At 28.8% G+C, this 16149-nt stretch overlaps 1 protein-coding gene across 4 annotated transcripts in view; it reads right to left on the minus strand.

Annotated features, from left to right (window-relative positions):
• The window catches only part of LOC118196406 (uncharacterized), a 338914-nt gene that overhangs the window by 123870 nt on the left and 198895 nt on the right, over positions 1 to 16149 (minus strand). For all 4 annotated transcript variants that reach the window (XM_085807758.1, XM_085807757.1, XM_085807756.1 and 1 more), the window contains one exon: positions 1386 to 1515. In XM_085807758.1, the coding sequence (XP_085663884.1) occupies positions 1386 to 1515 (130 nt within the window). The remainder of the gene's footprint in view (positions 1 to 1385; positions 1516 to 16149) is intronic.

Raw genomic sequence — 16149 nt, forward strand, 5'->3', positions numbered from 1 at the left:
TTAAAAAGTATTTTTAAAATTAAAATATTATTATGGACATTTTTGTAAATTTTTTCTTAAAAAAAAACTCCAGCTTAGTGAACACTCATAAGAAGCATATGCTTTTTTTCTTGCCATAAGATAACCTAATGGGACTAGCAGGGTAAATAAACCCTTCAATATAGGTACTTTCTTCGAAAAATAAGGGTCAAAATTTGCTTAACTATAACTGATTACTGTTCAAAATCAGCTAGGCCATCAAAACAAGTGATACACAATATTTCAACTGCACTTTGCCAATCATGAAAGGAATATGCAGATTCTATTTTGAATATTGTTTTCCTTGCTGCTCTGTCAGTAAAATCCAACTTTTTTCAGCGTTTCCCATAGCTCAGTGAAAGGAATTTCTGTACAAATAATGGAGAATCTCGACTAGTTGGAGTCTACTTATATTATCTTGCTACATCTGTCTTCTAATACTTAAGCATACTTGCAAAGGTATTATTTTTTAAAGAGCACTACTTAATTCAAGACTTAACTTTAATTTCCTTTTTATATTTGCTACCTACGAAAAGATAAATTTTAGCAGAAACAGACTGCTATTTAGATAAATAGTTCTCCTTATAAATACTGCCAATATCATTGAAAGTGGTAGATGTATGCTGAAAACAAAACTGTTTTCAAAAATGCCATATCCAAATCTGAACTTGCTTGATATGGTGAGGTTTACTAGATTATTAAATTCAGTTAAATGACAAAGATTACTATTTTATGTAATTAGACTGCCATTATTATCATTATGCTAGTCCATTTCATTACTTCATATTGTGTCCATACTATGAAACACAGGATCGTGTTAAATTTATTTCTAGCACAGCCGAGATCATATTAAAAAAATAATTAGCTGTTAATTTTAATATTTGCCATTAATGGTGATAAGTTTACATTAAATGTCAGTATCACAGCCACCACCTTATCAATAACATTTATTAATTTAGGTCTCAAACATTTAGTCAAACATCGTATGATTATAGTTCTGAAGCAAAACCTGGATAAAAACTTCACAAAAAACCTGCATTTGAAGCAAAACTAGCTGGATTTAGTATGAAGTTATGTGAAATTTTTACAATGTAATTAATTAAGTTCTCTCAGTATGGTTCACAGACAATCATCGCATGATAAAGAAACAGAAATCAAGGGAATCATAAAAAATGGGACAGAATTAAAATTAAGAAATAAAATTAATACATTTATAAATATTGAAATTATAATTAATGAGACATATTTTAAAAATAACTAACTTAAAATATTATTTAGAGAAGAAATTTTAATAAATTTACACATTCATTCACAATACCCTTTTTTCTTTACTTTCTTTCTTCTTGAAAAATAATAGTTATACTTACACCATAGTCAGTAAGAGCTAAAGTATGTAAAGCTCCACAAGACACAGTTAAAACAGTCACTTGCAATCTAAGAAGTGCTGGCACTGGCTGAGGCACCTGATATTCTGCTCCAACATCTTCAGTTCCTAATCTGACTTTGAAAAAAATAATGAGATGACAGAAAGCAGGAAAAATAAACATCATACATATTCAGAAACATAAATGCTAAAGATGTAGATTTCTGCAGTTTGTATACTACATACGTAATAATTTAAAAGGCCAGTCTTAGTGTTAGTCATTTGTGTAAGGTTTTCAAAGTTAAGTGGTTGGTCTTTGTACCCCGAAGTGCAGGAGCGCCTGTAATATCGTGGAAATTAAAGGGTGATTAAACCCTTCTCCTCTTGTTTTCTCTCCTACACTCCTAGGACATAGTTTGGAGTCAAACTCACTGTCTACTCAGGACATGTCATGTTCGCCAAGCAGATTTGGAGAAATACAAGTCCTGATAACAAGTTATTCTGTAAAATAATATTTAAGAACATTCGTAGCACTCCATGGTATGTATAAAGGAGCTCTTGCATATAGTAGATTGTATGTGCAAGGCACTTATATGCTTTTACAGGCAAAACAATTTCATTCTCGATGACGTAGCATGTTACTGAACCTGTAGAACTTAACTCCTCAAAGAAGTAAGGGTCGAGAATAAATCATGCAGAAAATCCACACCTTACCATCACTTTCGATGAATGCAACAGAACCTCTAAGACAGGGTGTGAATTTTCTGCTTTCCAAATAACTCAACTTCAAGACGTGGTTTTACAAGCTCTTGAAGAATACAATTTGGATTGCATAAGAATTGATTATTAAAGGATAATATCATCGTAAAGCCCTTCAAAAGATGGACAAAATGACATAAGTTTAAGAACTGTGGGACGATGTATCAACGAGTTATTGACATCTGAATTCTGCAAACCCGTAAGTCCATCAGTTTTAACAATACTTAACATTAAAACAACGTATAAATGTCTAATAATCAAATCTTTAAACTAATTTCTACTACTTGAATTTTTATTATAATATTATAATTTTTATACAGTTAATTGGCATTTAATTTTATCTTTCACATTATATAAGTTTTGTATAAAAATATTTCAATTTGCATGAATTATTAACTAAAATAGTGAATTTTTATCAATATTTATTTTTAAAATGAATAGAAAACAAATGTTCAAACTTAAGTAAAAAAACTATAGTGCATTTGAATAATATTTTGTAAAAAACTGTCTTAATAACATTAAAATCTCTTTATTAATATATTTATTTAATAATAATAAAGTTTAACAAGGATTTAAGAGGTTCGAATCCCACAAATGGCTGCCTGCATTTGCATTTAATGGTTTTCTGCATGTGTAATGTCTATACGAGCCAGTTTCCCTTAGAAAGTCCTCCATAAAGGCATCCCTCCCCTTAGGCAGATAGCCCTAGTGTGCTTTGCCATAATTAAATAAACCAAAACCAAACCAAGGATTTAAACAACTAAACTTTTATAACATCAGTTTAATATCAACATAAATAAGCATTATAATATCTTTAATCCTTACAAATTTACAATGATAAAATTTAATATTTAAGGGCAAAGATTTGGAACAATAAATAGTTTAAATATACTATCCAAATAGCTTAAGAATATTACCGATAAATTACAACTGATTTCACTACTGTAAATATATTCTTTAAATTGATCGTATTCCAATTTATTATAAATAAGATTTGTAATTCATAAAGTTGTACAGATAAACTAAGCTAGCATATTATCATAAAGGCTAAATATGCAAAAATCAAGGTCTTCTAGTGCATCATCACTAGACTTATCAGACACAGCTTCTTACATGATTGTTGAATCAAAAGTTTCTCTCCAATGCCTAGATCTATCTTTCATACAATGTGTCCTGTTAACAGTGCTACTCTAAGTGAAACAAATAATTATGAAACCACAGAGCAGAAGATTCAACATGCTTATGAAAAATATATTTCACTTTTAAAAATCAGAAAATGCAGCAAAAGATGTCTATTAAATGACAAATTCCTAAAAATAAAGTCCTTAATTGATTTCATAAAAGACTCAAGAATGGAGTCATCTCTAAATAAAAATATGAATATTCCGGAAATAAAATAACCACTTGTCAACCTCTCATCTGCAAAATGGTAACATCTGAAATAATTATAATACTCTAGAACAATCTGAACCTAAACTTTATAAGGATACAGCATCATCACCAATATGCTTCCAAGAGGAAAACAAAGAAAACCAGTTTAATCTATGATCTTACAGTCAACGACAGTCGCTATCCAATCACAGTGCTCCTTTCCTTCAATGCAATAATACCGTTCTAAGTAACTCTCTAACTTTAATATGTAATAATATAGTAAATACATTAATTTGTGTAAATAATGTACATAATCAGAGAAATCATAATGATACAAATACCTCTCCAATATGCATTGCAAATGATCAAAATCAAATAAATAAATCATACCCAGACATGGTTAAGTCTAATAAAATCCCAGAAAGTAAACAATTACTACACTTGTCATTCTTCCAAAAGTCACTATGAATAACCGCACGTTACAAGAAAATCTAGAAAAATGTAATCCTATTTTGCAGTATCATACAATACTAAATATGATATGATCAATTCAATATTAGAAAGTAATGACAAAATTAACAATATAGTTACTCTTAAAATACCTACAAAAAGAACTCCAAAATGTTCAATAAACAACTTATTGAAGACTAGAAATGCTGAAAAAATAATAGATTTAATCACCAAAAGCTAATTTTGGACTCCCCAAAATTTACACCATCATTTAAAATTAATGAAAAATGTAACAACGCAATAAAATGGATGGTAGAATGCACCCCATTTGCATTTAAATTGTTAAAGAACCATGGTATTATCAATCAGTGATGGAGGAGCCACAAAATCTCTGTATTCTTTGGTGTACGACACTGCTTCATTTGCCAAGATTTTAGCCATTCTGTATGAGAATGCAAACATATAAGTTACTGTGAATTTTGTGGTCGTAACCATAACATCAAAGAATATAATGCTGAAAATCCTATGCACATTAAATGTAAATTAGAGAATAATGCTGAAAACTTTGATCTCAACAGATATCTTGCATATGCACCAAATTCAAATCACCAGCATATCAAAACACAAATATATGCACAAACATATCAAAACAAAATTTATAAAGACATAACAAGAAGATACGAAATAACAGAATAAATACAGACCTGTAGTTAAAATACACTTCCTTAAAGACTCCAAACTCTTACTTAAAGCTTTTATTCTAACACCTTACCTAATATTATGTTAATATCTACAATTTTAAATAAAAATCATGCTATACCATCTTTCAAATTTCAACAAATTAATTTGCAACGAGCTCATTCTGCAACAACAAATTAAGTTCAGATATAAACAGAACTCAATCTAAATTTAATCTAAATCCAAGAACCTTACTGCACTAATGGCAAAGTAAGCACAATACCTAACTCACAGAGCTGCTTTCAATATTATTCAATAGATTATTCCTCAATAAGATTAGCAATCCTCCTTTTAAATAAAAATCTAGTGCCAACAATAATATATGCAAGCAAAGATATTGTCACAATATCCATAAATCATAAAGAAAATGAGCTTTTAATAGCTTCTTTATGTTCATCTCCAATGGAAAATCTTGAATATAATCTAATGATTCTTTCTTCCATAATAAGAAAGTATCAAAATTCATATCATATAACTTGAGGTGACTTTAATGTCCATCGTTTAACATGGGGCTACAATAAAACTGACGTAAAAGGAGAACAAGTTGAAGAATTAATAGCCTCTCACAACCATTATCCTTCACAATGATGACTCAGCTCCACCAGCATATGAAATGATTCATGGACGTGGATAGCCAGACATAACAGTTACTTCTTACTCAAAAGTGAACACAATTTCATTTTGGGAAGTTCAAAAAATAATAACATTATCAGATCATAAAATAATTTCATTTACAATCAATTTAAGTATTGAAACAACTTCAAGACAGTGTTTCAAATTTAATTCAGGATCTAGCAAGAATTTTATTTGATTTTACAAGATCTTCCCTTAATCCATTCTGAAATCAATAATTCATCCAACATTAGAATGCTTAAAAAAGCTATTCAAAGTCTTACAAATTGTATACAAAGGTGCTGCAAAAAATCATTTGAAACTAAGGAATCAAGCAGTAAATTAAAATTAAATTGGTGGAGAAAAGAATTAAAAGACACAACAAAATAAAACAAGAGCTTACTATAGAAAAATGAAGAAAGCTTCTACTCAACAACTGAAAGATAACACCTATATTATATTCTTGCAACAAAAAGCAATCTATAAAAGAATGATTTTAACAGCTAAAAATCAACATTAGAAAAATTACTGCAATAAAAATAAAGATACATATGGTGCCATCTACAAAATATGCATGATAAAGTCTTCAAACCAACTTAAAATAAAATCCCTTTAAATATTAATGAATCTCAGCTAAATAATCAAGATGCAACTTCAATAACAATATCTAATATAATGGATCATGTTTCCCTACAAGATTATCTTCTTGAAGATACAGCCAAGCGATGAAAAATCAAAAGCAGTAATTATATTTCACACACATCTACACATCTGATGTGTAGATGTGCCTTTTACATCAAGAGAAATCTCTCATATTATAAAACATTTCCCAAAACATAAAGCATCTGGACCAGATAACATAACAAATCAAATAATAAAACATATTCACTCTACAGATCGAACTTTATTCTTGGACATCTGTAACAAGTGTTTACAATTAAGGACATTTCCAACATGCTTCAAAGCATGTCAAGTTATCCTATTTAGTAAACCTGATAAAGATTCTAACGATATAAGTTCATATAGACCTGTAAATCTAGTACATGCAATAGGAAAGCTTCCTGAAGGAATAATTGCTTGCAGTCTCCATCACCACTTAACAAAATAAACTATATAAGCAACAATCAGTTTGGATTTACTACAAATAAATCAACAATGAATGCAAGACTCAGCTCTGAATGAAATTAATATTAGTAACTCAAATAATCTTCATTCAGCACTAATTTGTTTAGATCATACCAAAGCAACTGATTCATTATGGCAGCCATCTATTATAGAAGCATTAAGATAATCAGAATATGCTAAAGATATATTCAATATACTACAAGATTTTCTAAATGAACAAAAAAGCATAATAATTCACAGCAACAAATTAATTGAGAACATCTGAAAAAGGGGCTGCCCGCAAGGTTTATGTTTAAGTGCAGATATGTGAAGCCTAACTTTTAATTCAATTATTTTTTATATATGGCAAGACTATGCTCAAAGTGTAGCATATGCTGATGATAAAGGCATTTGTAGTACGTGGAAAAACTAGATATCATCTTGAAACTAACGTAAACGAAACACTCTACATATTCAAAACAGCATGTGCTAAACTGAAATTAACAATCAGTGATGAAAAATCTAAAGCTATAATCTTCAACAAAAAATCTCAAAGAAATACTCACCTTCCAAAACTCCCCACTGACAATAACAAAATTAAAATTGTTCCAAAACTTAAATTTCTAGGTATAATTATCAATAAAAAACTCAACTCGATTGATCATTTAATGTATATTACAACAAAAACTACTAAAAGTAGCCAATAACCTAAGGTATGTTCAAAGACTTAACTGGACATTAAACCCACATATCCAAAAAAATATTATTCAATACAGTCACTGCAAAAGTGGTTTCATATGGAGCAGAAATATGGGGCACAACCTATGACAAACAGGAAGCAAAAGCAACTTCAAGCAATTCAATGTCAGTTCCTTCTCCATATAACAAAATGCTAATAAAACAACATCAAATGCTGCTCTCTGCCTCCTATCAGAAATTACACCTGTGCATATCACAGCATAAATCGAATATGCAAAAGGAACAGTACTAAAATTAAGAAAACCTTGTTTACTACAAGAAGAAATAATTGATCCAATTAATTTCGAAACTCCAACAAATCCCTATAGAAGATATCCAGTCACCAATACAAGAAAATACAGCATGCTAAAACCTTCAACTCAAAATACCTCTCTCCTGGTTATTTACAGAAATGATTCAACAAATGGAATTGGACGTAGGATGCGCATGTCTTGTGATGAGAGGTAAAAACAAAAAAATCATAATAAAAACTTTCTAAACAAAATGGCATAGTTCAAGCTGAATTCCTTGCAATCAAAATGGCAATAGACCACTCAATTAAAAATAATGTACAAAAAATAAGTATATTTATAGATAGCCAATCTGCAATTTTAGTTCTACAAAATATTAAACACAAATCTGAAACTGTTCAAAAAATTAACACAACCACTCAATATCCTATTATCTCCAAGTATCTACTGGGTTAAAGCCCATGTAGGAATCCCCAGAAACAAAATAGTGAACATAAATGCTAAATCAGCCATAACCTGCAATGATACTCCATCAAAACAAGAACATTGGCCAAAATCTTAAATATTACTTTCAAAATTATTAGCTTAAAAATTCAGGAAGATGAATGGCAAAACATTGACACAGGAAGACAACTTTAGCAAATTGCTTCTCATGCTAACTAGAAATCTACAATGGTCAATAACTAAGCAAATTGCTTTCTTACAGGTCATGGCTTCTTCCACACATACTTTTTTAGCAGGAACATATCAAACTGTGATGAATGTGTATATGGGGATAAAAAGGTGACCATAACCATTATATCACTAAATGTTCATTAACGATATCCACCTATATGAAATTAACAACTTTAAGTACCAATGCTTTTCTCAGATTTGCTCTTGAAAATAAGCATATAAAAAAAGATAGACATCACTACAAAATACTTACCATCTATAGGAGATCTTTGTGGAAATTAATATATTATATCCTAACAAATTAAAATAAATACATATCCATTCAAGATACTCTTTCAATACATTATAATGAACTATTATGAATAAAATGTTATGAAGAAGTATCATAACTGAACTATTTTGACTAAAACATTATTAAAACTACTATGAACAAAATATTATACCAGAAATATAATATTTCATCTAATAATATTGTACTACTATGAAGAACATGATCAATTATGAAGTTCATTGACAATTACACAATAATTTGAATTTATCTATTTTATAGTACCAAGTAATTGTTTACATTACAAAATCACTTGATAAAATATCAATGTTTGAAAACAATGTTAATTATGTCACATTAAACATCTTTGAAACTATGCAATATTAAACATCATTTGATGAAACATTTGACTTTTTACTAAGAACTAATTGTTTATATGAGAACCATTAAATGAGTAAACTATATTATATTAAACATTATTAGTTGCAACTTTATAAAAACTTATATTTTATAAAGTATATAACAGAATATTTATAAATATATCATCAATGAAGTTGCAAAAAAATTATGAACTAATATAAATGAATTATAATGAATAAACTATTAAAACTCGACTGTTATAAAAAATATTATTAAGAACTATTGTTACAAAACTATGTTTCAACGAATAGGAATAAACTATTATGAAAATCATAAACTATTATAAAAATCATAAAAATTATGAACTATGAAATTATTTATTTTATTTAATGAAACAATTATCCATATATGAACTGTTGAAGTAATGAAATATTAAATTAAAGAACTATATTATACTAAAATGCTACTCTTCAGCTTAAAAAAACTGCTATGAACTGAACTGATTTAAATTCTTGCCAACTTTATAAGACTTTCAACAAAGACCTGTAATACGTAATTTTGAAGACCTGTCTTCAAAATTACCTATTACAGGTAACTTACTTCAAAATTCTATGTTCAACTCTTCTTACATTGCATGTTGTTTATAATTATTATCTTATTCATAATACCCAATTTTAAATTTTCCTACCTAGCTATTATTATAAAATGTGTACTACAATCATACTGGAAATGTTTCCAAAGAGTGTAAGTGCAAGGCACCTACTGTGAAATGTCAATGTATATTTTAATGCAAATAATATTCAAAATTTAATAAATGCCCAGAATCTTAGTTGGGAGTCCCAGGTGATGTGGAATGAACCAAGATCTGTTTTAATTATATGATGCCACACAGTCTCAATCAGCCCCATGGATTTGAGTTTCTCTAGACTGAAGTGTAGTGGGACTAAACCTACATTACTTATAATTAACATTTGGTGTCCCACTGCATTTTCATCTGCCCCTGCTTTCCAAATACTATTTACTGCATCGTATAAATGAAAATGTGTTTTGTCTGTGCAGAGGATACTCCAAGGCCACTCTGAATCAACCTCAAAGTCAGCAAGGTGAAGTGAGAACTGGAGGCTATTCTGCAAGATCTTGTGGACAGTTGAACATGGCCTATCCAATGCCTATGCTACACTCCAGACACCGGTGATAACCTAAAAGATTGAAGCTGTGTTCTTTACCACCTGAAGTGGAACCTCTTGTATTCATTCTACAGAATTCCCCCCCCCTCAGGACAAACAGAAAATGATTCTGTTTCTTCAAATTTCATTATCATTTTCCGAAGGTTTTTTAGAAGTCCCTTTAAGGTCCAAAATTTCAAAACAACAAAGTTTTGTTGTTTTTAGTTCAGCTACTGCAGAATTACTGTTTTGGTAAAACAATATTACTAAAAAAGCATGATCTTGTAAACTTACTGTCATTGTGAGCTGCGAGCACATTGTAAAACAAAATCTCCATGAATGTTTTTAAGTTTTATAACAGCTGCTGCATGACCTCAACAAAAATTGAAATTTTCACTATAGATTTTTCAAAATAAAACGCCCTCTGGTGATGTTATTTGTTATTAATTTTTTTTTCACTTTTAAGTATTGCCACAAAATGTAATGATTTCTGATGACTGACTTTGCCTGTAGGCAGTTCTGAAATACCGTTCTTTAATTCTGGACACTATGTATATTTGAAAAGAAGCTCTTAAAGAACATTTTCCTTAAATTAAAAAATAATTATACAAATTAAATTATACAAGGGAAAAAAACATTGTTCTGCATTTAAAAACTGCTTATTCCTTCCATGTAATATTTATAAGTTTTTCATAGACTCACAATGTGGAATTTAAATGTAACATTTATTTTTCATTACCAACCACCAATTCTAAGGGAGCTACATATATATATATATATGTAATGTTTTCAGTTATTCCAACACATCGTGGGCGAATGGTGAGGCTATTCCATTACACGTTCTGGCATATGGTTGACGAAGCTGGGATGATTGAAACATGGAGAAAAATGACGACTCAGGACTTTTCACTTTTAACAACAAGCATATCTTTATTTTAATTTAGAGCAGATTTTCCAGATGAAGTTAATCAAATAACTTATTCAGTAACTGAACTATTAGATATGACTGACTTTAAACTTTAATACGTCATTATGTTCTAACAAAGAAAGAGGAGCATAGCGGAAGCGTTAGCAGAATGAAGGCGAGAGGGCATCTGTCTAGGAGAACTTATGACGCAGCATTTATATGAAAGGTTATGTAACAGAGTAGCTTCTAGAAAAATGTAGAAAAACTTATGACGCAGCATTTATACGAGGAAATTATGTAATAGGCGCGAATGTTCTAGAAGGTAATGGTCTAAGGGGAGATGCTGAATTGCAGAAAATTAATTAAAGGTTGCTGGTTCGCAAAGAGCAAAGCCATCGTATTTTTTTAATATTTTACATCTTCCCCCCGTCAAAAAGAGAGGCTGGGGTGAGAAAAGCATTAGTACAGGATTGAAGCAAAAGTATGAGAAAAGACATGAAAACATCCAGGACATAGCGTACAAGCTTTAACTATGGCCTATCATAGTTCATGACTTTCTCATATAAAATTTTGACTTTATAGCATATGAAATTTTGTACATTAAAACTATGAGTTATAAATAAATATACAATATATGAATAATTTTAAAACTATAACATAATAAATATGGAATACTGATAAATAAATAAGTTATAATTACAAAAGTCCTCAATTTTGTTAAAAATGTCCAATTTTGTTTTTTTGAAAGTCCTTTTCATAAAAATAGTTTGAATAGAACACAAGTATGATGATGCATGTTGATAGTTCACAAATATGATGCATTTTTTTTTGCTGAATATGTTTTCATAATAATAAGCTTTGATTAGAAAATATTTTAAATTTTTCTTCCTTCAGATAAAACTTAGAAAAGAAATAGATTATACAATTTATGAATAATATATTATGTGCATTTTTCCCTCTCATCGTAGGCAATTAAAGATTGACATATTTTACACTTCAATACAAAATATTATAATTATTCAAAAAACAATTCAATATAAATGATACAATTATACACTAGAACATGAACACTTTGACTTTAAAACTATGGCATGCCCTCGCCAACAGATCAGCGTGATTACTTGCTGATGGTTGGGGGGTGCTAGGTACATATATTGAAAAACTTCCATTGCCTAATACAAGGTAACTGGTTTTTGGCATTGTACATTACCTCAAAGTGGTTTTAGAAAAATAAAAGATCATATAAAATCAAAATTATAAGACAGACAACTTGTATAATCAAGTTAAAAGTCTTTTTTATAATTTTGTAAATTAGAAACAAATACTATCCTACAATAAGAAGAAAATTTTTGCTACAAAATAACTCAAATTATGTGAAAAATATAAAAGGTCAAGATCGGGAGAATAATTTGTCATAGTCGGGAAAATAACTCTTCATAATTAGGGTTTAAGTCTAAATCAGGTATTAAAAGTCATAATCAGGAAAATGTTTAAAAGAGAATTTTGAAAAAATTTATTTTAATTTTGAACAGAGATAGGAATTCTCCTATTTCTGACAGTTAACTTAAACTCACTTGCTGGATTAAAAGGTCTTAATCTAGCTGAATGAACAATTTCTGATTTCTTTTTAGTTAAAGGATTAGGTTTATCTATTTCATAAGTAACTTCAGAATATTGTTTTAAAATTTTATAAGGTCCTGAGAATGGAGGAGATAATTTATGTGTATTAGGGTACTGAAATTCTTCATACATTACTAAATCACCAATTTTAAAATTACTAGGTTTAAAATGAATATCATATCTTTCTTTATTTACATTATGATAATCATCAGATCTCTTTTGAGCTATTTTTCTAGCTTCTTCTATTGACGGATACAATTCTTGATTTTGAATTAAGGAATCATAAGGTAATTTTCCATACATTAAATATGATGGAGGGAATTTTGTTACAGAATGAGGGGTATTATTATACTCTTCAGTTACTTGGGGTAATAATTTTGTCCATGCTATATTACCTTGATAAGAATTTAGTTTACATTTTAATCTAGTTATAATAGTTTGATTAACGCGTTCAATTTTACCATTAGTATGGGGTCTACAGTTGCAGTAGTTAGCAATTGTTTTACATTATGATTCCTTAAAAAGTGCTTAAATTTTGAAGATGTAAAAGCAGCGTTCCTATCACTTAAAATCTTTTTAGGGACCTGAATTTGGAAAATTTGTTTTAAGCAATTTATAAAAGTATCTGTAGTTACACTTTTAGAAGCAAAAGTCCAGATATATCTAGTTGCATGATCAATATACTTGTGAATATACTTTTTAGTAGAATTATAATAATTTAAACCACCTACAGTATCAATAGATAATATTTCAAAAGGTTCACTAACTGATGGTAAATTTTGCATTAAACCAAATTTCTTTTGTTAACTTTTCTTATTAAACTGACATACTTCACAATGTTTACAATAATTTCTAACATCTTGAACAATTCCTGGCCAATAATATTGTGGAGATAACAAATTTAGCATAGATGATACACCAATATGACCAAATTTTATATGGGCCTCTTCAAGTAATTTCGTACGTAAAGACATGGGTATCACAATTTTGTACAATCCCTGTTTTTTGATAGTTAAGACATCATTCATTTTCCTATACTTAGTATTACAAACATTATCTAAATTTTGATATTCTTTTATTTCTTCTATTGATAATAAATTAACTTGCAATCTTAAATGTTGACACATAGGATTTTTAGAGAGCATGTCAGCTTCAACATTAGTAGATCCTTTTTTATATTTTATATCAAAATCATACATAGATAATTTTAAAGACCACCTAAATAGACGACCTGTAGGGTGTTTTATATTTTTAAGCCAAACTAAAGCAGCATGATCAGTATGTACAGTAAAATGGTTACCATGTAAATAATAATAAAATTTATCAATTGCATCAATAATAGATAAACATTCCAGCTCAGTAATGGCATAATTTTGTTCATAAGATCTTAATTTTCTAGAATGAAAAGCAATTGGATGTAAACTACCATCAGGATATTCTTGTTTTAAAACAGCACCAACAGCTTCTTTGGATGCATCAACAAATACATGACAGGGATATTTAGGATTAAACAAAGTTAAAATAGGTCTAGAAATCAATGCATCTTTTAATTTTTGAAAAGCTTTTTGACATTCATCAGTCCAATTATAAGGAGTATCTTTCTTAAGTAAATTTGTTAATGGGGCTCTAATTTTAGCATAATTTTGAATAAATTTGATAAACATTAATACTTCCTAAAAATCTTTGTAATTCTTTGATATTTTTAGGGGGTTGCAATTTCTTAATAACCTCTATATTTGCATTACTGGGCTGGTGTTTACCTGCTTGAATTTCATATCCTAGAAAATTTATTTTTTCTTTAGCAAAATTACATTTAGATTGTTTTAATTTTATATTCTCTTTCTCACATATATCAAATATTATTTTAAGATGATTTAAATGTTCATCAAAATTTTGAGAGGATACTATAATATCATCAAAATAATTTAAAGCAAATTGAATCTGATATTTGTTTAAAATTTGTCTAAGAGCTCGTTGGAAAACAGCTGGGGAATTTTTCCAACCAAAAGGTAATCTAGTAAACTCATACAGTCCAAAATTTGCAGTAAATGCCAATTTTTCAGTATCTTTTTCATTTAATTTTATATGCCAATAGCCTGATGCCAAATCCAATGTAGAAAAGATTTTTGCATTTGTTAACTGATCTAATACAGCATCAATTCAAGGAATAGGTTCAGAATCAGTTTTAGTAATTTGGTTAAGCTTCTTGAAATCAATACACAATCTGCTTCCGGACTGCTCGTCTCGCTTATAAGCTAAAGTTACAGGAGCAGCATAAGGACTATAAGAAGGTTTAATAATTTCAGCTTTTAACAATTCATCTATTTGTTTTTTAATTTCACTATTATCTTATCATATAACCAAACTGGAATAGAACAGCTATTAATCAGCAATGGAATAGAGGATTATTTACAAGCATATTTACAATTGTAAATACCTAACAAGATTTAAGTAAATTCTATCATAAGTAACAATAAATTAAAATTAAAACGACTTAATATATAATTTTTGGAGAAGTAAGTTAATAGAATAGTGTAGAATTTAATTATTAATGATTGATTATTTGTAGATACATATTTCATTATTAATGTTTTGATTAGTAAATGTATTTTTACATATTGAATTTCTTGATTGTCTTCAACTGATGTGCAAGTATTTTTTATTCTTAGAAGATGACTGATAAAGGTGTTAGCAATAATTTTGTTCAAAATAATGGAATTCCAGTACACAAGTTTAATAATAGGAAAGTTAAAAAGTCTTTTTCTATCATTAGTTTAATTACTTTCCAGTTGAGAATTTTACACTCAAGGTAATCAATTTCATTTTTATTGTACTAGTTGGTTTTATTAAGTTTTAAAGGCCTGTTTCAATTGACCCAGAATTATTGAAAGTGATAATGACATCAAGGTGTCCAAAAATAAGATAACCAATTTGATCTCAATTTTCCATAAAATTAAATTTTTGCATAAAAAGAAAAAGGTTGCAAATAAAAGTTGAAAAATGGTGGTCATGGTAATGCTGTTAATATGCAAGAAAGTTTTATTACTAAATTTGTTAAAATTACAGGAAAGGGAACATTTAAGATAGGCAGTTTTTTTTTTTTTTTTTTCAAAATTAAGTATGTTACCGAGTGCTCGAAATAAACTACAAAATTGAATAAGACTTAGAAACATAACTCTGTTAAACATTCTTCAGCTGTTCCTTTGAAAACCCTAAAGAATTTCCAAAATTATATATATATTGTATTTTTTATGTTATATAACATAAGTTTTTTTTACTGTTTTTGTTTCTATTTGAAATGTTTGTTTTCTCCCCTAAATTTGGATGTGTGTTTCTTCTTAGGAAAAGTCCACCTACCTTGATTTAATTATTACCTCTTGAATAATGAATTAATTTCAAAGCATATTGTACACATTTAATAATATATAGCATCTCAATTTAAAATTTCCACACTTTTGTTTATATACAATATCCTGATTAAAATTTTCCTTACACTTATCTAACAACTTTCAAATTCTGAAGGAAAAAATCCAATATCAGTGAGACACTGTAATGTAGGCACTGAAGGATGAAAGCCATTCCTTCACATAATCCACAAAGTTTTTAGATTTGGTGTTTCCTGAATGTTACTGAAAATGTCTTGATATGAATCTCAGACTTCTCCATTTCACTAAATTTATTCCCAGAATTAAGTGTTCAGAAGCTGCTTAATGTCACAATCTAGTAAAAAATCTTTTTTTCACCTAATG

The sequence above is a fragment of the Stegodyphus dumicola genome, chromosome X1, assembly GCF_044657685.1.
Source record: "Stegodyphus dumicola isolate Sdum_Otavi_A_Nest chromosome X1, ASM4465768v1".
NCBI lineage: Eukaryota > Metazoa > Arthropoda > Arachnida > Araneae > Eresidae > Stegodyphus > Stegodyphus dumicola.